The 24723-nt window shown below is 44.8% G+C and overlaps 1 protein-coding gene across 2 annotated transcripts in view; it reads left to right on the top strand.

Annotated features, from left to right (window-relative positions):
- Positions 1–26: 26 nt before the first annotated feature.
- The window catches only part of clu (clustered mitochondria protein homolog), an 84214-nt gene continuing 59517 nt past the window's right edge, over positions 27–24723 (top strand). Inside the window, exons 1-2 of one of the 2 annotated variants that reach the window (XM_077655538.1) lie at positions 27–196; positions 20986–21215. In XM_077655538.1, the coding sequence (XP_077511664.1) occupies positions 73–196; positions 20986–21215 (354 nt within the window). In that variant the 5' untranslated portion in view covers positions 27–72. Of the gene's footprint in view, positions 197–17847; positions 18060–20985; positions 21216–24723 lie in introns of those variants that run through there. The other variant, XM_077655537.1, reaches the window with a different exon arrangement.

The following is a 24723-nucleotide window of genomic DNA, read 5'->3' as shown; positions in this document are numbered from 1 at the left end:
GCGCTCGTGTCGACATGCCCAGCGGCTCCGTCTGCGAGGCTTTCCACGTGCGAGCGGTTCAGTGCAGACGATATGACTCTCGTTGGGACCCTAGAAAATGAACATTCGGCGAAATTGCTGGCCGGCCCGGCCCTGCAGGAAGCGTCAGTGAACGGAGTAGACTTGTGCGTCTCCGCCGGATGCGACGGCTCCTCAGGTGAGCCTTTTTCCGCCTGATGCTTCTTCGTCTCCGATGTGTAACCCCGAGCGCGCTGGGCAGCGCAGTTCACATGTGCCGTGGTGCGCTTCTGTCTGCGCCAGCACGGCCGTGCCGATTCTTTCTCACACTTCGGCACGGACGGCCATAAATGTGCACGAACCACTGAGGGATAGTGTGCGCCAACTCTTCCGCTGACTGTTGGGCGCGATTGCTCGCTCGAATGTTATCTCCGAGGCACGGCGAGGAGCATTTGCGTCGGGCTACCTTTATTTGACCTTTTCCTCCGGAGGTTAGGCCTAGGCATGTCGGCTCGTGCCCGCGGCTCTCGTTTCGGACCCCGTATTTTGCGTCACTTCCCTACTTCGCCTGATCGACTGCGGAAAGGTGCTTGGCTGTTATCAACCTAATTGTGCCCGACCTCCTGCCATGTCCTCCGAATCCACGCCCCGACAAAATGCGGTGCAAAAGCGCTTTCCTGCGGTGAACGAAGTTTTTGGGGCCCACCTCTCCTCTCACTTTTCTCCTCTCAGCTGTTCCGTGTCGCTCTTTCCGCACGGTGCGTCCCGGTAGTTTGTGCGTGCGTAGCCGCCTCTTGCTTGAGCCGCTTCCAGAATGGAAACATTGCTCGCGCGCGTGATTGTCTTTTCCCCTTTGCATGCTCACGCGCAAGCATTCACCGGGATATGTGCAGCTAAGTGCCGGAAATAATTTCTGCGCTTTCGGGTGAGGTCGGTGCTGGCATTCATGCAACTACGCCCCGTCTTGACGGACACGAGAAAAAAACGCATCAAAGGGGTGCCAAGCAGAGTCGGTGCGGCAATGTTGTCTGGGACCGAGTCGTACGTCTTCAACCGCTTCAAAGCATATCGCACGATGTTTTTCTCCGAAGCCGCGCCGGTGGGCAGCGGCCGCGAACTTGCTGAATGCACCACGAGGTCTTTGCGGAAGGGCTTCCACGCGCCGGCCGTGCATTATCACGCGGCGATTGTCGTTGTATCTCGCGTGGACGGATTAAAGGCAAAGAAAAAAAAAGAAAGACGCGATCAAGGCAACGCGCATGGCCGGCCTCAAAAGAATTGCCGCTCGGCTGACTTCTGCTGGGCAGTGTATTGCGCGATGGACTCCGAAGGCCGCATTGCGCGACTACCACGCTCGCCCTGTGAATTGCGGGGGCAGAAGGACTCGCTCCTCGAGCGACGCCAGGAATTACAGGCGCGTCCGATATCGCCGATGTCTCGTTACCTCTGCCGGTGTGTGTGTGCTGGCCGCGTAACGGTAAGAGACGGCCGTAGAGTTTATCGGTATGACTCTATAATCCGGCGAGCCGTTATTTTTTCTTTCTGCTTGTTTGCGAGCTTCGTGTCGGGGTCGTGCATCATTAATCCGGTCACTCGTCGCGGCGACTTAATTCCGCCCGAAGTTCGATCGCGGACGTTTCCCCGATGTGCTGCCCGGTTGGAGGAATCATTGTTGTTATTTACGACGCGTTCCCTGCCGATAACTTTGTTCACATCGGGGAGCGCACCTTTAGTTTCTGTTTCATCCTCCTTTCATTTCTCCGTTTGCTGCCTGAAGGTGTTGCCGGGTGTCTCCCGCTTGTGCCATTTGCATTTGCAGTGCGCACACGTCATCCACTATTTGTGGAATGCATTATTTTTGTGCTCTTTAATGTATTGAATGATCGGGTGAGGCCGAGTAGTATGAGGCACAGCTTTCGTTCATCTTCGTGTAGTGGAAGATTTCCATTCTGGATGCCTGGTCTAGCTGTGCCATGTCTTAATGGCAGATATATAGCACCGTGAAACCTGAATAATAAATTGAACCACTGCAGAGGTGCCACGCAAACCACTCATTCTGCAACGAAAATATGCAGTTCAGTCCGCATGTGTTTTGTCTGTGTTCTGATGTCATCGCTGAGAGCTTTACGGTCTTTCTATAAACGCTTTAAGCAATGTCTTGGCCTTGTGGCGAAAGCATAGAGGGCTTGATGCATGGAAAAAATACTTATCAGTGTGGAACGACCATCATATCTGCCATATATCCCAGTAGTAGTGCTCAAAGGAGGCTTTATCTGCGGCATGTTTATGTTGTCGAATGGCAGCATGCAAATGTTTATGCATTAAGTGCACTGAATCAGATAGCAGTACTGTAGTGATTGACAAGAGTAGTGTCTTTCAGTAGGGCTTATCTTTCTTGACAGTGACAACCACAGCATGAGTTGTGTAAGCTTGTACTAAAAGATATCAGAAAAATTTTGCCTTCTTGAGGGAGAGGTAAGGAGTGTTGAGATCTGCTGAAACTCTGGTATCCACTGTCTCCTGTTGACATAGTAAAAAGCAGTGGAAACAGAAAAGCTTTTTTGTATGACATTTCCCATCCCCCTACTGTGTTGGGCCAACTTCTGCCCGTTGAAGTTTGTAAAGGGAGCAGTGTGTACAAAAGGCACCAAATTTTTGTTATGGCTTGAGTGTTGTGGGACCATTCACTGCTGATGTGTACGCTCCTTTCTGTCTTGAACTTGTTATATTTTGGCAATGTTTGCACGTGGAAGAGTAGTGTGTAGAAGGGAATATGTAAAGTTAGCTGTGGATTGTAATTATTCAGGCAGGTTCAGCATGAGTGGTGTCAATAGCTCAAGTAGCCTCATGCAGATTGCAATGAGGTTCACATGTTCTGGTGTGTGGCATTATTGTTCACACTTGCATTTGTAGTCCAACTGCTCCAGCCATGCTGTGCCATTTTTGGCTTCTGTGAAGGAGTCTTTGCATGCATTTTTGATGTCGTTGCTGTTTGGACATTTCTTGTCACAGCCTAGTCAGGCATTTGGTCTCACAGTGTGCGTTTGCCTTTTGGGATTAAAAAAAGATGCACAGTGTTCAGATCGTACCGGTCCCTTGAGTTCTTCTAGTGTCACATTAATCATAAATATTTGGTACAATATTCAAACTAGAACATCTGTGGGCACTTTGTATTGTTATGGTTAAGGTAATGGAGTACAAGTTTGTACCAGTCCCCTGAGTTCTTCTATTGTCACATTAATCATAAGCATTTGGTACAATATTCAAACTAGGAGAACATCTGTGGGCAGTTTTCTTCTCATTTCTTGCGCATGCTCTAACAGACATGGCTGTATTTATCTGCATGTCTTAGAAAAGGCCTACGAGAGTGTCTCTGAGTCTTTACATTGTGATATATAGGCCATTTGAGGTTTTATTGTCTGTTTTGTATGTAATGTGTCTTATTCTGATAGGAGTAGAATTGGAGATTTTCTGGCATGTCTGTGTCCTCTGATGGTGTGCTGTTGACTGAATTGCCCTCCCGAATATTGGCTAAACTGCAGGAGTGATACAGCATCTAATGGAGTTACAACTGGGACCAGTGTCTCTTATGTTTCGGTCGTTGCATTTTCCAGTAAATATGTTTCGAATGCCCACTGGGGTTTCACTGTCAACTCTACAACCTTGCAAAAAGTAGACCTGAAGACATTTGCTCTGTGAATAAAACGAGATCTTCAGGCACGTGTAGAGAGGGCTCCTGTGAAATTTATGTGGTTACAAGACTGGTGGCTCAGGTACTGCCCTGTGGCGAGAAATTTTGTGGGTTTAGAAATCTAGTTGGATTAACGGGTTGGGTTAGTATAATCCCATATGATAATCCAACCAAAGGAAGGTACTTGAACATAACATTCTAGTCCTCATGTTTTCAAATTTGGTTGTTCTGATGACATCACTACCCTCTTGACCAATCAGGAAGCTTCATTACGGAGAAGCCTGGTGGTTTTTGCGAGACAACCTAGATGTTTTTGCATTAAAAGTCCAAGAAACACATGGTTCAGGTAGGACTGTCCCCTCCAAGAGTGATCCCTGAATCCGCCCCAGGTACTGAAGCAGAAGTGTCTTGCATATTCTTTGTGTAGTTGTTGCCTTGCAGGTAATCACTCTTCCACTTGCTTCTGGCGGTGTAATAATTCCCATCGTGGCTTGTGAGCTGCTTTCTTTTTTTCACCTCAAGAGGTTGCGCTGCACGGTTTCAATCTTTCTTGTGACATACGGCTGTGTCGGTGCAGGCTTCTATATTTTTTCTCTGTCCTCGAGTGCCACTCCAGTTGTATAAATGAGTGCAGTGCTGGGTGATTATCTCAATCCACAAACAAGCCTTGATATCAGGCCATGCTTTGGCTTTTCTCGAGTGTTTCATTGCTCTTGACTGCGGTCGTCTCCTCCTATGAAGGTTGTATGTGCTTCGTACCAGTGAAGTGGTCGGTTGTTACTGGTTGATGGAGAGTGGTTGATCATTTGGTGAGATTTCATTGGGGTGCCAAGATCGGATTAATTTCCTGCAATCCAGTTCAGATGGCGAAGTTTGGTTGCAGTTTGGCTTGTGAGCAATGATGAAGCGGTCATGCTATATTGAACTGGTACACAGTGCTGCATATCGTGGATGAGGAAAAATCTCCTGTTGGTTTGTTTCTTCAGAAAGATGACATGACGATATTTGCTGCATTGTTTTTGTGTCGCCATCTTGTGTGAGAAGGTTCGTAAATACAGCTGCAGATTATAAACATTAGCACTTCATTTTGATCTTTAGCAAGAAAATTGCGGAAGCTACTTGTTAGCACACGTCACTACTTTTCTGCAGTTCTTTCAGCACTGGGATTGTCGAAACTGAGGGGGTAATACTCTCATAAAATTGCATGTTTTTGATAAGAAACGATCGTTTCCATGAACATGTGGACTCAAAATGAAATGCAGCAAAGCACGAGAAGACTGGGTGTACCAATGGACTGGCAGTAGCAGTCTAGGCTAAACGATGGCAATAATCTTACTAAAACTGCGTACTGGAAACGCGTTTATTTTATGATTTTCAGTTTTCGCTTCAATCCTGTATTGTAAATACAGAAGCAGAAGAACTTGTATCCTTTATTACTGTAAGGTATTTAATGCTTTTCCAATGCTTCCTTATGGTTAGTGTTCCTACTGCAAGTTGGCAGAACCACTCTTCCAAGAAGTCCAGTATGACTGTTTTTTGCAGCTTATTAGCGCTTGAGGACAGGACCGCTTGCAAATCCTCCTTATTGAAAACCTTGGCAAAGCTTTGAATGAATAATCTAGCATGTACAGAAAGGCTTGTATTCTATGGGTTTGTAAGTTTACCAACATGCTGCATCCTTTTCCTTTCTTTTTCCTACATCTGCTGAGGACGTTTGTCTGTAGTCCACAATTCCTAAAAAAATATTTTATTGGTAAGAGAAGGTACTGAGATAATGCACCTTGATTATTGCTGCTCAAAAGACCAAACTTGGCAACAGTCAGATTATAACTCTTGGCAGGAGGTCATGTATTTGGTGCATGTGCTAGCCTAAGCTTATTTGTTTTTCTGGCAGTTACGCCTTTAAGGGGACACTACGGACAACTCCATCAGATTTTTTTTGTTTGTAAAAATCGAGTCTTTCGGCTCTTTATGACTGGTGATCTGCGTCTTGTAGCAAACGACTCATTTATTGCTGTCAAAATTGGATTAAAAATTTTCCTGGCACTCAGTTGAACTCGTGACGTTTAGCCTAGGAAGCACTTGGTGATCCCAGTTGCGAAATGAAATGGCTGTGCAGCCTAGCCATGGAGATCTGCAAAAGAAAAAAAAATCTTGACGCATTTTAGTTTGCTCGCGAATACAGTTGGTGCTGCCAGTATCTGCTTCATTTTTATAAGATTTTCTAGCTTTTAAAAGCTCTATTTGTAGTAAACGTAGCATGCTTTAAGCGACTTTCTTTTCGTTAGATGAATATTTGGTGGTTTCAGGTAAAGTTGTAATATCGGAACCTCTCTCGAGTACTAAATTTCACGAAGCAGAGGTGATTGGCCCTTATCGCTTCTTTTGCCCAAATTGTTCGGGGACCAGTTTTTCACAAGGTGTGTATGTTTTGCAAAAAACACAAAAATTGGGCCATTACAAAAATTAAGTTGTTTACAGTATTTGTTGCAGGTCAACTTCAATTTGTTCCCAGTGTCCCCTTAAAGAGCTGCATCAGTTCATTTTTTTTGTCTGCATTTTTTTGCATGCATGCGCCATATAGTCTTCTTTATGTCTGAAAGGTCAGCAAAGTAGCCTGGAAATTTCTGAAAACACTGCACTAAGTTCTTGCCGAAATTGCACTGTAACCCGACACATGAGTCTTTCTGTTGGCAGCAATCAAGGCTGGTGATATGAAGCTTTCTTTTCAAGCAACCAAATTTGTCACTCTGTGAGAAGTTGGTTAGGGCATCGTTTCACCCTCTCATCATTAACTGTTTGTTTAATCTTTTCAGGTGCCATTTTTTGTTCTATTTGAAAGCAATTATTTTTCCACCTAAACAGCATATTCAGGCGTCCAGAAAGGCAGTTTGTTAATTTTCTAGCACGAAAGCCCAGTGGTCGGTAAGTTAAAGGTTAGGCAAAATTTCGCAAAAAGTGTCTGATCTAAATGCCCAGATTTGTCAAGTGCCCGAGGGATCGTGGAATCACTGTTTTGAAGATGCTCATTATGCTCGACATTGAGCAAAAACAATCAACGTTATTACTGACGAAAAAAACTGTCACCATAAAAATGGTGTACGACAAGTTACCCAGCTTCAGTGTTTAGTGAAATATTATTTTGCCTTCGGTGCATGGGGAAAAAAAAAAAAGCAGCTTATTTGTGACAAGATGGATGCCACATTTGACAAACATTGAAGTCACTCCTAGGTGCAGCACACTTTCAGAAAAAGCTGCAAGTTCGCTGTGTACACAGTTGTGCACAAATGATCTGAAAAGGGTTAAACTTTGTGATAAGGATCCGCTCATGCAGTGCTCATTTTGTGCCACTTGGTGACACCGCCTCCTGTGTGGAAGCACATGTGAAAGGCTTATCCGAGTGTCTGGCGTCCAGATACCAGTTCGTTGTCATCACCTGTATTCTTCATTTCAGAGATGGGGGAGGGAAATCTGGGAAAAAATATGCAGATAGGTTGCCCCTTGAGAGACCGACAGATTGCTCTGGTCTGTTGTTGGTGCATTCGTTTTTGAACAGCCACGTGTGGAAATGGTGCAGGGGGTATGCACCTTCTGCATCATGAGTGCAGCTTGTATTAGGCTTCGGTGGTCAACAATTCCCTTTCCATTGTCAGTTGTAGCCTGCAATGTCCTACCGTGACAAGGCGTCTCCTGAAATCACAAGCACTGCCTCATCTAGCTCTTCTCTCTCTCTCAAAATTACCACTCCCAAATATGTCTGCTCTATATAAACAGACAAGGGAAGGGAGTTCAGGGGCTCGTTATACATATGAAAGAAGCCAGCAGGCACAGAAACCCAGGATTTCTGTGGCTGTTGGCTTCTTTGATATATTAATGTAATGGAGTTGACACACGGTGGAAAGACAACCGTCTTTATTCTAACGTTTCGACCAGGGTCTGGCCTTCGTCAGTCAATTTTATAAAATAAATGTATAAAAAATCACCGCTCTCTCTCTCTCTCTCACACACACTCACACTCTCACTCACTCTCTCTCACTCACTCACTCACACTCTCTCTCTCACTCACTCACACTCTCTCTCTCTGATTCCCCAAAACAAATGTTGGTGCGTATGTGTAGCGCCATCTTTTCGTTCTAACCTGAGCTATTTATGTTAATTGCTGTGGCAGCCGCTAGATGGCACTACATGTAGAAAAATACGTTGTCACTAGTCGTTTGCGCATTCTACTATGAGTGAATGTGGAGCGATGGACTGGACGTCCACCTTGAACAGCGTGTAAACAAAATTCTGTGTGGAGCTTGGCAAGACAGCCACAGACGTATGAGCTCCTTCGTGACGCTTATGGCAATGAGACATTATCGCGGGCGTGAGTTTTCGAGTGGCACAAGAGGTTCTTTTCGGGGAGAACGTCGGTGGAAGATGACACAAGGCAGGGGCGCCCTTAAACCTCACGGAATGAAAACAACGTGGCTCGGATCAGGGAGACCGTACAGCAAGACCCCACCATTACAGTCCGCATGCTATCAGCTGCTCTTGACATTAGTAAGACAACATGCCACCAAATTTTGCGTGAGAACTTGGGGAAACAAAAGCTGAATGCCAGACTTTTGCCACGCTCCCTCAGTGAGCGCTGATTTGCCATCCGAGGCAGAGAAGGATGCTGTATTCATTGACAGCCTCATTGCCGAAGACGAAACATGGTGTTTCCAATACGATCCTCAAACAAAGGAGCAGAGCGCCGAATGGCGGTCCACAAGCTCTCCGGCGTCGACAAAGGTGTGGCGACAGAAGACCAAAACAAAGACGATGCTGATAGTTTTTTTCGATGCCAGAGGTGTCATACACCACGAGTTCGTCCCACAAGGGCAGACGGTAAATCAGGAGTTTTATATCCGCGTGCGCCAACACATGCGTGATGCTCTGCGACGCAGTCGCCCTGACTTATGGGCATCTTGACAAGGGAGCCTTCTCCACAATAACGCAAGGCCGCACACTGCTCTCAGCGTGACAAAATTTCTCGCTAAGTGCAGCATTACTCTACTTCCCCATCCGCCATACTCGCCTGACCTCTCCTCATGCCATTTTTTCCTGTTTCCTTGTGTGAAGAGAGCCCTAAAAGGTTGCTGGATGGGGAGCGTGGAGGCCGTTCAAGACGCCACGACAAAGGAGCTGACAGCCCTGCCAAAAGAAGCGTTTTCCAACTGTTTCCAATACCTCAAGAAGCGTTGGAAGCTGTGTATAGGCTGCAAGAGAGACTATTTCGAAGGGGTGCTGCACAAATGATTTCAATGTTAAACGCATTTTTAAAGCGAAAGCTTTATTGGCCGCAAACTCACAATTTCGCCGTGGCAGTACTCCATCGAGGCACGTGACGTCACAACGCGCGCCTCGCCACGGAAGGTTACTGTGCTTCGCGCGCTCGCCGCCATCGCCGTTTGGTAGGATGTGACACGGCGTTCCTCGTTGTTGCACTCACCTCCGCTCGCTTCGACAGCTGCGTCGCATGCGTGATAAGATGTCACAGGATTGAAAAGGAGAGCTGGCGTGCGCCGCAACCACAGTTGAGGCGACAGTATGGATGGCGACAATTCTGATAAGCTGGAGGAGGCCTGGAATCGACAGCGGAACGAGATGAAGAGGAAACGAATCGCCCAAAAAACAGACGAACAGCATGCCGAACGACTGGCTAAACACCGCCGTGAATATGCCGCCGCGAGACAGGCACGTTTAACGTCCGGTGTCTCGACCGCAGCCGAAGGAGAGACCTGAGTCCTGCTTCACTGATGATGGCCCGTGATGAATGATAGAATGCGACCAACAGACTTCAGCGGCAGGCTCAAGAAACCGAAGAATAACGTGCCGTTAGCCTAGAGAATAGGCGTAAGAGTGACGTGACCCCTTCATTCCTTGGATAGCCTCGGTGCTGAAATCAAACATGGATCTACAGGTCATACTGGACATTTATGCCTGTGCTTCATACGTTGTGGAATATGTGAACAATGCCAACCAGGGAGTTTCACACTTGCTTTCGCTACATATATCCTGGCATAGCTGAGCTAAGCCACTGCCATTTTTCTGGACTTTAGGACAAAGGTTGCGTGCATATATATATATATATATATATATATATATATATATATTAATATCACCAGAAATTGAAGAAACATAACAGGATTTAATTCACGACGTTTCGGCTGGAGGACCAGCCTTTTTCGAGTGTAGTACAGCGTTTGAAACACGCAGCTTTTGTAGAGCGTGCGCGAGGTACAAAGTTACAGCAAAGCACGAGGTCAAAAAACTAGGAACTCGTGCTTTGCTGTAAGTTTGTTACCTCGCGCACGCTCTATAAAAGCTGCGTGTTTCAAATGCTGTACTACACTCGAAAAAGACCGATACTACGCCCAGGGACGCCATTTTAAAAACGTGCACTGAGGGAAGCTAACTTTATGAGGTACCGCAGCGGTGGACTGGTCGTTTGAGCATCAGCTTCGTATGCCGGAGGTGCGGGGCTCGATCCCTAGTGCCGCCGGGTACCCACCGGTGATATAATGAGTACAAGCTTCCTCTGGCCTGGTGCCCGGCTTTTCAGGGGTGAAATGCTTGGAAAATGGGTCTTTGATCCCACCTTGAGTAATCGAAAATACCTTGTGCTATGGCGCTCTTTGGCCATTGATTCCTTTGAGCCATAAAACCTAAGTCATCATTAACTTTACGAGATAAAAAATGGTTTTTTTTTGACGTAAAATATATTGAAATGCATTGCTGATAAATCATATTTAAAAACTGGACTCATCGTCTACGTTGACATCCTTCAATTGATTAATATAATGTTGGCCCCTGAAATTAACACTAAACAAGTTGAGTTAATTTTAGGTAATTAATCTACTGAGCTCTATCACTTGCATAATGTCTGCCTTGCTGTACAATACACTTGCATGCATATATATATATATATATATATATATATATATATATATATATATATATATATATATATATATATATATATATATATATATATATATATATATATATATGTATATAATAGACTATTTACAGCTCTTTTTTTAAGCCCTGTGAGAGATGATGTCGGTGCGGCCTTTGCAAGTGGATTGTACAGCAAACATGATAGAGCTCAGTAATTAAGATTAATTAACTGAAATTAATTAATCAACTTCTTTACTGTTCATATCAGGGGCCAACATTATATTAAGCAATTGAAATATGTCAACATGGACGCTGAGTCTAGTTTTTAAATATGATTATTTATATAGACGTTTCGGACAGAGCCTGCAGTCTTGAGAAAGGACAGGCTCTGTCTGAAACGTCGACTCAAAATAAATCTATGGCTAAATGAAGCGTTTCTCAACTTTTGCATTTTACCTCTAGCAACCAAATACGTTTAAGTAATTTTCTTTAAGCGATAGATTAATCTAAGTATTATTATCCCACTTATCAACACTACACATTAAAAAAAATTAAACATTCCCCTATGTACCTTGGTTTCGGTGACTGTTGGGTCCCTTCATAAGTTTGTCAAACGAGCCCCTCATTTCCTTTACCTTGTCTGCTAATATATATATATATATATCCTCGTGAAACCTGAGTGACGAATTTTTGTATGCAGATCAAGAAAACGCATTTATTAGACCAATGAGGCTATCTTATCACGATAAAAAAAGTTTTGTTGATGAAGTATTTTTTGTTTGCTTAGCAAAGCATGTGCAATATATTGCACATTGGGACTCAGCGGATGAAAAAAACAATATCATGAGAGATTATGGATAATGGGCAAGAAGGCTTTTATTGTGCCCTTCAATGATATCTCTAGGCATGAAACTGTTTAAAGCAGTTTCTTGAAGAAGTTATACAAAGAAAAACGTCACAGCGAGTGCAACGAAACTTTGTGCGTTCAGAACAGGAGGGGTTACGGCATCTTGATGCGGACTTCTGCAATGAAAGTTCGGGCATGTGTGTTGCTCCGGCTGTCCGGAAGGAGACGGGAGGCAATGGTGTTGTCTTACTGGCAGGGCGCTTCGCTGGCGGCTCATCGTCGTCGCTGCCCACATCCAATTCTGCTCTCAGCAAATCATTAGCAATTATCAGTTTGAAGTCCAGTAGACTTAGTGTGTTCTTGCTGGCAACTCCTAGGAGTTGAGAGTCTTCTTTATACTGCAACCATGCATTAACGACAGCCACGTCCGCAAGAAAACAAAGAGAACGAAGAGTCCAGCGCGTTGTCCTTGCCTTGCTTGGGTAGAGACTCACCATTCTATCGCAGAGGTCAACGCCTCCCATATTCTTATTGTACTCTTCTACGATAGCTGGCCGAGGTACATCTTTATAGACCCTCTCCTTCTTGCACCATCTTTTGCATTCTCCTACTGGCTCCTCACCAATGTGTGAAGAAGCGAACGTAATGGTCTTGTTGTCGACCCACTTAACGAGGCAAATGCCATCAGCCACATTGACAGTTTGGCAAAAGGATCCGCGGCCTTTCTTCACCAAAGCTTTGTCATCAGGGAGCTTAGAATCCTTTGGCACGCGATTCTTCATTATGGTGCCAGTTCCACGCAGGCCTTGGCTCGAGAGGTGACGAAGCAGGGGTGCAGAAGTGAAGTAGCGATCAAAAAATAAAGAACTGCCTGTTGGCATGGACTGTGACAATCTAAGCACAGCACAAGCACCCACACCAAGCTCTGATCGGTCAGCTGCGAGCGCAGACTTTCCCTGATATATTTCGAAGTCTAGAACCATTCCACATGGGCTGGAGAGCACAAAATTCTTCAGCCCTGTTGGATGAGGTTTACCAGGGACGTATTGCTTTAGTGTAGTTCTGCCTGTAAACGGTATTATTTGCTCGTCTATGCTTGCTGACGGGCTTCTTGGAAGCTGGAGGCAAGCCGTCCTTATCATTTCGATGAACGGTCGCAGTCTCCACAGCCGGTCGGCTTTCTTTTCCTCATCACTGATGTCCAAGTCATTCACAACTTTTATGTTTTTTCGCAACAAGAAGAAGCGATCGCGAGTCACAACATCAGCGATTGCAGCAACTCGTGTTTGCCTTGCCCAGTAAAGACGAATCTGTGGGTATCCTAAGCAACTCATCATGAACGTTGCACCTATGAAATGCTTCATTTCGGCAGTGCTGCTATTGAGCAGAGTCCCCTTTCTTTGATGGTAGCCCACCTCACTCTTTTCGTGCATATTGCGGTAAAATTCTTCAGAAAAATATTGCTTGAAATAGTCCAGAGCTGTCCAATTCGTTCGAGAATCGGTCTCAGTATCCGGAGTATCCGGAACATCGGGTAGAGATGACACAAACGGAGCATGCCTCCAAGGAGGGAATTTCCCCACACTTGTTAATGGCCCACTGCCGGAATCTTCCTCGTCCGAGTCGTCTTAAAAAAAAAAAAAAACGGAGTCAAGTTCCGCATTTTGCACTTACATTGTAAAAACTTATATTAAGAAACTTACCTGAACAGGAAACATCTGGTTGTGGCGCTTGTGTTGACTTTTCGTTCAACTCGTCATCCGACAAGTCGAGATCCGACCCGTCCTGGGAGGCGATGGCCTCCAAAATCGCCTCTGCCCTGCTCAGATTCAACCCTGGCAGGGGCCAAAGAAAGCCTAAATTACAAACGTTGCTTACATATCAATTGGAAATAACTTTTTGAGTAAAACTGAACATCATCATAACGTCTTCCCACGCAGGAAAGCACTTACGGTGAACAGAATGAAAACAACCCCATGTGCTGTAGTTCAGTCCCAGTGTGCAATACAATGTACACAAAAAAGTTCAAAGTGGCCACGAACAAAATAAGCGCTTGCCTCACGATAAATTATGCTCAAAATGATGCCTGTACATTCCTGAACCTGTTCATTGCAAAGTTCAGAACATTTAGCAAAGGGTTAAGTAAATAGGGGCAACTTACTTGGTCGCATTGAATAAAACGACGTCGTCGGTATGGACGCCATTTTCGAACCTGCCCAGCAAGCGCTCCCGCGCGATTGACTTCTCTCAATCTTGGCCAGATGGCAGCACATGTCTGTGCAATACATTGCACAGGAGGACTTAGCGCGTACCGCAGCTGCAGCAGGGCTTCGACGCTGAGACCGAGTGTGCAATAAATTGTACACTGGGTCTCACGAGGATATATATATATGAGTCGTAATTTTGAGCTTGTACATCTCCCATGCTGATGCTGTCGCATAAAGCACAGCTGACATTAGCCAGCTTTCTCTTTACATGTGCCAAGCTATTGCAAAGACCCTGTTTGTCTGCCTCCTTTTTACTTATTCAGATTTAATGCCATGCATTGCCTTGCCTTCTGTGCTTTGTGTCACCACTTGTAAATTCCTTCTTGACGGGCACAGATGAGCTTCGCCCGTTGTAGTGTGACAAGTTCAGCAAAGCTCTCTGAAGGGTGGCAGGCACTCGCAGTGCTTCAACCGGGCATGTCGAGTAGACATTCCATGTTGCAATGCGGCAGCACCCGCTGTGTCAGAGCTTTGGATGGGGAACCCCGATTCATTCTATTCCAACAGGGCTGTCCAGCTGGTTTCCCCCATCACATCTGTATGTGTGTGAATTGCCCCATTTTGTGTGCCACTGCTCCATATGGCTGTACGTACTACTTGTGGTGCTTGTTTTGTGGGCCGGTAGGCGCTGATGAAAAGTCCCTCTAGTCTTGCATCAGTGCCTGATAAATTAGTAAAATAATAAAAAGCCATGGTAGTTTAATAGCAAAGCCTCCTGTAGCCGCAGTAGGTGCAGTTTTGCTTGCATTGCCACAGCATTGTAGCCTACATTTTCTTTAGAGCTGAGGTAAAGCAAAGGAAATGGGAGGATTTCCTCTTACTTTCAGTATAGTGCATGGGGATTATCAGACACCACACTTGATTTTTCAACAAAACAAAACAAAAAATTCAGCATTGCATTTGCCCAGAAAGAAGTGCAATCTGCAGAATGCTCTTTAAATTGTCGCCTTCAATTTGAGTGGATTGTCGATACAAGGTGAGGCAAACTTGGTGAATTTCATTCATATCAGCTTATAATGTATTGCTAAGCTTTTTCTTTGGACCATGGAAGAGTAATGCATTGGCGATGCCAGGCTACCCATTGTTTTAGCCATACTGGATAGTGCTCACAGGTCGTGAGCCATTGCCATCATCGTGCTTCCCTTTGCTTTGCTGAGCATATGGGTACTTTCCTTTTCTTATTCGATTAGTAGGAATTATTTCTACTTATGGCACAGTTACTTTACAGCCTGCTTGCTTCTGCCAAAGACTGTGCTAAGCTTAATTGTACGAATCTCTTCTAACTAGTTCCTCACATGTGTGTACTTACTGAAATACAGTCTAGTATTTCAGAATAGGTTATTCAGTGCAACTTTTTTCTTTTCTCTCTGTGGAACACCACTTTCATCATTGATGTGCATTTCTTTTTTGGGGCAGTTTTTGTGACCTTGGTTAATGCTTTGGTGGTGCCAGACTAGTTTCAGCAGCAGCTACACATGCTTGCAGGCTTCGGCTGACTGGTTGGAAGGCATTCATTTCTTCGTGCTCATCATTTAACTGTTGTGCTATTGAATCTGGAAATGCCACTTTGAGCAGCAGTAATGTAATGCTGTTACTGGTGGCAGGGTCTTTTTAATTCTTCCTTCAGCTGAAGACCTTAGACTTCGTGCTTAATTTTTCTATTGCAGGTAATAAAGTTTTCTGGTTTTTGTTATATGAGGCTAAGGGCGTGTCCAAAGAGTATGTGCACCTGCTCCTGGTTCTTGTCACATTGCACACTTTTTGTAATGAGCAGAAAAAAATTTTCTTTCGGAAAACGCACTTGCCTCTTCTTCTTTGCATCCAGAACATGTCCGTAGCTAGCCTCAGCCAGCTGCTGACTTCACAGTTGTCTTTGCAAGGTCTGCAAGCCTATCATAATATCTGCATTTATGTCACAAGGTTCTAAAAATGCAGCTCACCTTTGAGGCACTGATAATGTGCTTATAAAGCTGCTGATACTGAGGTCTTCAAGATGCTTAGCTTTCTTACGGTGCTGCTGACAGCTTACTTGGCTGCGTCAGGTCATGCTGAAAGCGGGGTTGTCTAGGCCACAACCTACCTTTCTTTTTCTTTTTCTAAGGTGGCTGCTGTCCACATAACTTTTTTCTTTTCTGTTTCATCCTTGGTTGAGGCAAATTATTCATTGTTTGCTTTCTGAAGGTGCGTAGTCATGCTGCGTGACCAGCTAGTCATTCACTTTTGAGTATATTGAAGGATGGCATCATCCTGTTGAATTTATTTGCATTCTTGGTCAAAAGCTCCCAGTCCACCAAGCCTGCTTTTTAGCTCTACAATATGGGGGTACTTCAATCTCAGCACTTTGAGTCTGCTGCACGTGGGATCTCTCTTGTTAAACTTTTGTTTTTTGGCCTGAGCTTTACATTTTTATATCGGCCGTTTTGTTTTCTACTCTATTTTTTCGTATGGAGAAGCAGAAACTGTCAATTTCTGTGCTTTTGCATTTTTTGCACAAGAACTGTGCGGCATGCATTGTGAAGCAAGTGCATTGATTTTTTTTTTTTTGTGTGTGTGGGTCGGAACTCAAAGAGAGTCAGACGTTTTGCGTAGCTGATGATTAAACGGCACCGTTCTCGTTGTCTGCACCAAAACTTTGGTGGCTAGCACTCAAAATGTTTGCTTGCATTTGTAGCCTGATTGGGAGCTCCTGTTTTCCTGCCGCATGCACGGTCAAATGTGGGACTAGTCTGATGGAAAATTTTTCTTTTTGGCTCAAATGCCTTTTTGTGACAGTCCTGGAATATTACTAGAGCATTACCTGTTCACGTTGCGACTAAGCTAAAAGTAATTTCCATGCGGGAAAATGGTGAAGCCAAGTTTCGCAATTGTCACATATTATTGCAACATTTCAAGCTTACAGACGTGCTGAGGTGCCAAAAATCAGTTTTGGGCATTCTCTGCTGGTTTCAACATTGATTAGGCATGATCTAACATCAGCTGCATGTGAAACCAGTGTGGAAGCTGACTCTGAGATAAACAGAACCTGTGTTCTTTACATGAGAAATGGCAGCTTTTACGAGGAATAGTTACGAATTTGAGTACCTTTAGACTAAGCAATTTTTTGCTCTTTCCAGTTAACAGCCTCCCCAGTAAATGCCATTTTTCTTTGCCCAGTGTGTACGTTGGCGTACTTGACTCACAAATGAAGATGCTTGTACTTGCATGCAACTGGCTAAACTGTGGTAGCTATGGCTTAGCTTAATGCTATTAAGGTTTCAGCTTTTTGCTAGTTTTAAGAGGTTGAAGCTTTAGTTCGATGAACAGTGGATGCCGAACCAGTAGCATTTTTTCTTCTATATATGACTCCTCAATCTACAACGTTTTTAGTTTCGGTCTTGGGGATGAGTGCTTCAGAGATTGATATAATGTTAAAAAAATTTAGGCTGTCATCATTTTGGTTCTGTTCCTGGCTTGTGGCAGGTGGCACTGTTAATTTGTTGATTCTGGCTTAAAGGTGGGTGCTTGTGCATGTTTGACTGGGATGGTTATTTCCTGGAAAAAGACGCATGGAATTAGTTCGACACAAGGGTAGCCTGTAGGGTAAATGTAGTCCTGCTTGAATTGCAGTTTGTGATATTACTTTATTTGTGGTGCATTTGTTGGCCGTATTCAGCCTTCCAGCATATTCATGTGACTTGTAGCAAGCACTAAACGAAATGTTGTGTTACGTGATGTCAAAATAGAGTGAGCATCCTACTAGAAAAGGAAGCTGTGCTGCGCAGGGCTAAGGGTGGGGGGAGCCGCACTTGGCATCTTTTCATGCACGCACCATTGCTTGTGTGTTGTAAACGACCCCGGTCTTTCTTTTCCCCATCTTCAAGACGTGATGAGAAAGCAGGTTAGCTAGAAAAGAAGGGCAGGGACACCCTAATTACCGGTCTGTTTGAACCTGAAGAGAAGAGGGCTGGGCGCTCGTGTGCGTCGTTGCGATAAATCGCGAGATAAGCAGCGCCGAGCAAACAGGCAGGTCCTTCCAGTCTCTGGCTGAGCCCATCTTATCTGGGCCCACGGCTCCCTCTTCCCTTCTTTCTTGTCCCAGTGTGATCTCTCTTAAAAGTTCTTATCTGGCTTTCTCCGCTGCCGGTGGGTGCCCAAAGAGGCTCCCATCAGTAGCACGCATTGGAGAGTGGCTGTGGTGTTGCTGGCATTTAAATGCTCTGGAGGGAGCCCAAAATGCTCTTGCTCGTACCCCTTGAAGACGGAACAAGGAAGGCAGTGTACCTCAGTCAGGGATGTCTTCTGAAGCTGGCAGCCGGAGAGTCGTTGGCCGGTGGTAGCAACTCTGCGACTGGTACGTGACGAAAGCTTCCTGGCAGTGAGGGGGGTGGTGGTGGTGGGGGGGGGATTTTAGCTTTGCATTTTTTTTTTTTGCAGTCCAGAATTGTGGCTACGATTGCTGTTCTTGTGATGCTACTAAATGCATTGTTTTAGGTGTTTTGCTAGTTTTAACATGCCGGCTTTTAGTTCACCGCAAAGAAGGATTGCTGTGGCATGACGAGGACATGCCATAGACATGGAGTTGCAAAAATCGCCAGCCGTTGTGAGGCTACTGCATCAAAGCAGACTTGATGAATCTGTCAGGCATGTGTCTCCTCTGGTTGAACGCTTGCTGGATATTACTGATGGACTCTGATGCTTGCATGTTTGTCTTCGTTGGGAGCTTGCTTTGCAGCATTTGAAGACTTTTACTTTGTTCACTCGCTTGCTTGCATTTGGGAAAGGGCAGGTTGGGCACGAGTTGAACCAAACTCCTGCAGTGCACCTGATTTGTGAGTGCTTCAGTTTATCTTGCGGCAACACGGCAGCCCGTGCATCCGGTCATGCCCCTTATTCTGTGGATCTTATGTTGGTGTTAAACAATGGACCTTAAAAAGCCTGCTCATGTTCTGACTTGGCGTCAACACATTTGTTCTGTTTTTTTGGGTGTGGCATCCTTGTTGGAAGCAAGCATGTGTAAGTGTTTTTCCAACATCAGTGCTCTGGGATCGGTCTGTCATGTGTCTCTTTTGGAGCACTCTGTGCAGTTTCCGGCTTCTTTGTTTCAAGCACCATGCATTCTTTAATCTTGAGGTGTGCCGTCTTTATGGCGTCGGGATATCGACAGCCGGCAGCGCTTCCTTTAATTTTTGTGCAATTTCTACCAGGCATCTGCAAACTACACTTGCTGAGCTCCTTTATTTGGGAATTTCTAAAACTGTGTTGGTAGCATAGTTTTCATACTGCTGTGTAGAAGCTACTAAGGATGCTTGTATGAAAAACCAATTCCTAAATTTTTTCTATTAGTTGGTGCAGCATTTCGTATATGCACAGCTTTTGGTCAGCTTCCCGTGACTGCAATGCGCAGTGTGTCACATGTGAGCTGAGAAAACTTGGTAGCTGCACAGAGGTGTTGACTAGTTCGCTGCATAAGGAAAACTATCTTGAGGTTTTAGGCAGATTTTCCCTCGCTTCTTACCAGCTTTTGTCCATCGTGATGTACCAGTACATTGTAAACATCTATTTCTTTTCCTTTCCAAACTATGTGCGTATTTTTTATGGTGCTCGGAATTGTGAAGTGTATGCTGTGTACTGCTACTGAAGAAGCACAAGTGGAAGCACTTTTTCTTTAGTTGTGATCAGTATGCAGACTGCAGCACATCTATTCACAGGTTGTTGCAATTTTTTTTTTATAAATGTTCATTCAGTCAGCTTCATGTAACCATTAAATTGTGATTGTGTCCTTGGTGATAGCAAGACTTGGTGATATTTGTTTGGAATTTAGCAGTGTGAGTTTAGAGGTTGCTATTCTACTTCAACAACAATCTCAGCCTTTGCTGACATTATTAAAAAGTATCAAAAGTGGTGTATGAGGCGTTAATGCTACATCGGAATTAGAATGTAGCTGCAACATTCACACATTTGCGCTCTTTGAGTTAGATTATCTCGTTATGCATTAATGGAGTTCCTTTAGGACACATTGAAAGGTATTTAAAAGGTAGACCACAATCTCTTAGCGTCACATAGTTCATTCCTTAACTTGCGAATTTGGTTGTCCTGGAAGGTTCCAGTTTTGCTCTGTTACTGTTTTTACAGTGCATTGATTACACACCTTCATATCTGACCGGTGACATGACTGTTCTTTGTGCCAGTGATGCTTACCTATTAATTGGAGACAAGGGCGAAAGCTTGCTGGTAAATAACGTTAATTGTGAGTTGCAGAATGTACATAATCGGCACACAGTACCTCAAATTCCATTCACCTGGACTTTGAAAAAAAAAAATCTTATTTTGCTTTATTTGGAAAAAAAGAAAGCCACCCTCCATTCATGTTACCTGCACAGAATTTTTTTGTCATTATCAACACTCACTAAAAATTTGGATTACGTGTAGATTTCAGTTTCTGGAACTGTGTTTGTGGACTGCATGTACTGTCTAATTGCAGGAATTATTTCCTATGAGGTGCCAGCCTTTAGTGTGCCTCGGTCCACAGTCATAAATTAACATTTTGTGATTTGGGTTAGCAGGCACTAGAGGTGCCCAGTTCCTTTATTTGCTTTCCAAAAAAGGGCCCTGGTAATACCTAATAAGTTCTTGCTTTAACATCAAAAGTGTATGCAAATTACTAAATATACCTGCTATTTATGGCTTAGATGTCTACAATATTGCATCTGAAATGCACTGACTCATAAATGTTATGCTAGGTTTATGGAGACTGTCATAGATCTCTAAAGGGATTGACAACTGACATAAACATATTGTGAGATAATAGCTGAAATGAAAACATCTTGTCTATGTGTATTGAGTTATAATAACCAGTTAAATAAGAATTTCAAGCTTTTATTTGACATTTAAAATCTCTTAATGCTTGATGAGGCGATGTTCTGTAGTGAATCTTTTCCAAGGGGAGCAGTTGACATTCTCTTGAACACAAGTGTAAAGTTATCTGATAAGGCCACCATAGTGTTCTGTTTCATTGTTCTCGCATGCTCGAGAACAAGTCATGCTCCCCTTGCTTGCATGACTTGGCAGACCAGGGCCGGGCTAAGTTTTTCCACTCACTGCTGCTTTTCTTGGCAGCTTTGCCACTGCTGTCAGGGCAGCAACAGATTAGTGCAGTTGCTTTCTTGAGACATTTGACCCAAGATGGAACGATGGCAGAAACCGAGATTATATGCTGGCATGCCAATTGTCACTGTTCAGAGTGGTTGTAGCTGCTGCTTCTTGTTTTTCCTGCGCAGAATCAAAGCCAGAGGCCATGACGGCTACATCAGAAGGGGATGCCGCCAGCCTAGGCTCGGCCGAGGACAGTGGCAAGGGTTCCTCCACATCGGAGGAGGAAGATGGGGCCGCAGCCAAATCGGGTGCAGTGGCAGCGACAGAACCCGGAGGACAGGAGCTGGTCTTCATCCAGGACACGGGTTTCAACGTGCGGATTCAGGCGCCGGGCCTGGACCCATTCGACATTCAGGTGCGATGATGCGGCTCTAAATGGGTGCAGTCGAGCATCCTTTCTTCTCCCTCTGTTGTTCTGCTTGGCTTTCATTCTTGCTTTGTGAGTGGCACCATGTGACTGTAGATTTCTTTCAAAAACACGAAATGATGTGCTTGTAAGATAATCAGGAACATTGATATGACTAACTCTTAAATACTTTGCCGTGGTACTCGCTGATTGATTGCTTTACTGGCCGCTGTCTTAGCTGGAAAGTTCTCGGATGATATGTACAGTCGTGGACAAAAGTTTGCGGGATGGGGATTATAGCAGAAAAAAAATTTTATTTCTGTGTTGCCTTAACGCTGACTCAATCACCTAAATGAAGGAAGCCACCAGTCAATGAAACCAAAGAACGTGTAGGGGAATGTTTCTATCTCTTTTGTTTTTAATTTATGGCATTAGTCAATGAGAAATTCACGCTGTAATTATTTTCTGTATAAGAATAATCTATTGTAAAGTAGTCACCTAGTATTTTTCCAAGAGACTGAGCAAGCAGGTACCCATGAGCTTGAATGCTTTTTGTTGGCCTGCTTTGCCGTACTGCACAGAAATATCTATATATTCTTGTTAAATGATTGAATATGGCCCTTCTGCTGGGACCATACATGGTCTGCAGTATTTGAAATAAATATATTTTTTGCTAAAAACCGCATCCCAGAAACTTTTGCCCGTGACTGTACTTATGTAAGGCCCTTTTTAATTTTTTCCTCTTTTTAGCTTTCTTCTTTTCCTTTTTATTTCCTGTATTTCAGCTTTGTATACAAATAATGAATGCTTAGTACTTTACAAGAAGCATGATGCAGGATCTGGTTATCGGCAGAGTAATGCTGTTTTCCTTCCACTTTTTTTTTTTTTTCACATTTAGTTGAAAGGCAAATTTTTGAATACCCTGAAAATAGACTTAATCGAAAAGTATGTTATAACTGCTGCCTTATTGAAAGTAACATCTACCATCAAACAAATCAGAATCAGACTAATACAAAGTAAATAATGAGTATCACCACTGTGCCTCACGCCTAGTCATGCTTCTGCTTGCAATAGCTTGCTGCTGACATCTATTGCAGCACAGCATTAGGTGACAGAAACAGAATGCATGCCTTTTGTGTAAATTGCACTAAGCCATTGATTAAGGAGAATACGCATGTTCCATCTTTCTCTCTGTCAGCAGTCTTCAGTCTTCTTAATATCTACTAAAGCGCCCATTAAGTGAAGGAGGTGCATCACTGGGCCACTTGCTTATCACCATCTTTAAGGCCAAAAGCCTTTTTTGTTCACATAAGCACTAGGAGGAGCGAAGCAACCCAGAGCACTGTTATCAGCCACACATCAACAGAACTGTTGGTGTGCGTACAAAAATGTACCAGCAGGGCTGATGTTTGCCCTTGTATGAAAAGTACAGTCGAACCTCGATATATCAAACACGGGTACAGAGAATTAATGGCCATATCGAACTCTTCCATAATATTTTAACAAACACATGCTGCTTTTAAGTTTATATGCCAAATCCGGTTGGCCATAAAACTGTGTTTATATTATAGAACTTTCCAGTGCGCCCAGCGGTGCCTGGTCCAGTGGCAGGGGGCAGGCTTCACCGCACTACACAACTGGACTGGCTGGCCGATGGTGGTGTGTCGAGCATTCTCACCATCATTTGAGCCTTTTTTCTCACATCCACCAGCAGCACCATGAAAGATGTAGCGTGGTGGATTGGTGTACATAGCTGGGCAGTCAGCTTGCGTTCGCGCTTCTCGCAGCCGTCAACACCACTCGAGAAGAAGTGGCGTGGACGGTTGTAGCCTCGCAGTAAACATTTTGCACTGCGGCTGTCTCGAAGGTGGCCAGAATGGCAGCAGCTTTCATTCTGGTGTATTGTTTTCCATGCGACACTTTTGTAATGCGGAGAAGCCACCCTGGATGATGTCTGGCCTGCCTTTGCTGCAGGTTAACTGTGCTGTGTGGTGAGGCCGATCCAACTTGTTTTAGAAGTTTTTTTTTTGTAGCCTCCTGAATTTCCACGAGCGCCTTTAAAATGGCGTTAAAACTCAGGCAAAGGGCCTCACACTGTACTCTAGCGAGGATTGCCACTGACAAAATTGCAATGCCTGTGCCTGTGTTTTTGACAGAATTTAGTAGTGTTACAAATTTTGGCTACATCGATACCTGTTCGCTATAATGAGGTTCAACTGTAGTCAGTGGTGCTCGAGCTGCAACATTTGTGCCATTCTGATACATTCACATTTTGCTGTGCCAGTCTGCTCCAAAAGCGGCAGATTGGTCAATATTGCACCTTAGCTGCGCCAAAAAAGAAGCAGTCACGGGAAAACAATTACTGTATAAACGCGTGTAAGGGCTGCACCCGTGTAAGGGCCGCACCCCGTATTCCCAAAGGAAATATTTGAAAAAAAAAAAAAATCCGTGTAAGGGCCGCACCCAAACTTTCCAGGAAACACACAAGAATAGCCTTCGAAATACATGCGCACGGGAGCTTCGAGGTGCCGCCCATGGATGGCGCCCGAGGCCGCGGGTCATCATCATCATTTTTTCTTCTGCCGCGAGCTTCTGCTACTGTACTTCCGCTATCCGTATCGGCATCGGTATCGCCAGGTCTAACTTTGTTCTGTTCTGGCTGTCAAAGCATGGATTTTTGGTGGCTGTGTTAGCATGGTCGCTCGGCATAGTTGTTGCTCTCGTGCGCTGTCGTTCTTCACTTTTTCATGAACTGCCTCCGAGCATTGTCACAGTTGCACGATGGGCAAGCACCTCAACAGCTACATAACGGGCTTTAAACTGAAAGTAGTGAAGTTCGCTCTCGAACACGGCAAGCGTGCCGCGGGCAGAAAATTTGACGTGGACGAGAAGTGTGTCCGACGGTGGTGCGGACAAAGGGATGCGTTGAAGAATACCAGCTCCAAAAAGCGCGCTTTCCCAGGCAAGCCATGCAGATTTCCTGAGCTAGAAGAAGAGCTGCTATGCTATTCAATGGAAGTGCGGAACAACGGCTACGCGCTGGCAACGGACATGCTGCGCGTGAGGGCACAAGCCTTGGCGCGTGCTAAAAGCATACCGCACGAGGACTTCAAGGCTAGTGCCGGCTGGGTATGAAGATTTCTGAAGAGGAAGGGCCTATCATTTCGGCGAAGGACCACGCTGTGCCAGCGGCTGCCCCCCGACTACACCGACAAGGTGCTCAGCTTTCAGAAGTATGTCATCGGTCTGCGTCGTGAGCACAACGCAGATAGCGAACGCTATCTATTTTCGCAGATAGCGAACGCCGACCAGACCCCCGTGTGGTTCGACTGTCCCGAGAGCTGCACAGTTGAACTGAAAGGAAAGAAGAGTGTTTTCGTGCGGACAACCGGTGCGGAGCGCCAACGGTGTACCGTTATGCTGTGCGGCACCGCGGACGGGCGGAAGCTGCCCCCCTATGTCATCCTGAAAAGAAAAACGATTCCTAAAGGCGTTTTTCCCAAGGGAATTGTAGTTC

This window comes from Amblyomma americanum, chromosome 2 (assembly GCF_052857255.1).
Source record: "Amblyomma americanum isolate KBUSLIRL-KWMA chromosome 2, ASM5285725v1, whole genome shotgun sequence".
NCBI classification, from domain to species: Eukaryota; Metazoa; Arthropoda; class Arachnida; order Ixodida; family Ixodidae; genus Amblyomma; species Amblyomma americanum.
Note: the sequence above shows the minus strand (reverse complement) of the source record. Positions and strands in the feature narration are given on the sequence as shown.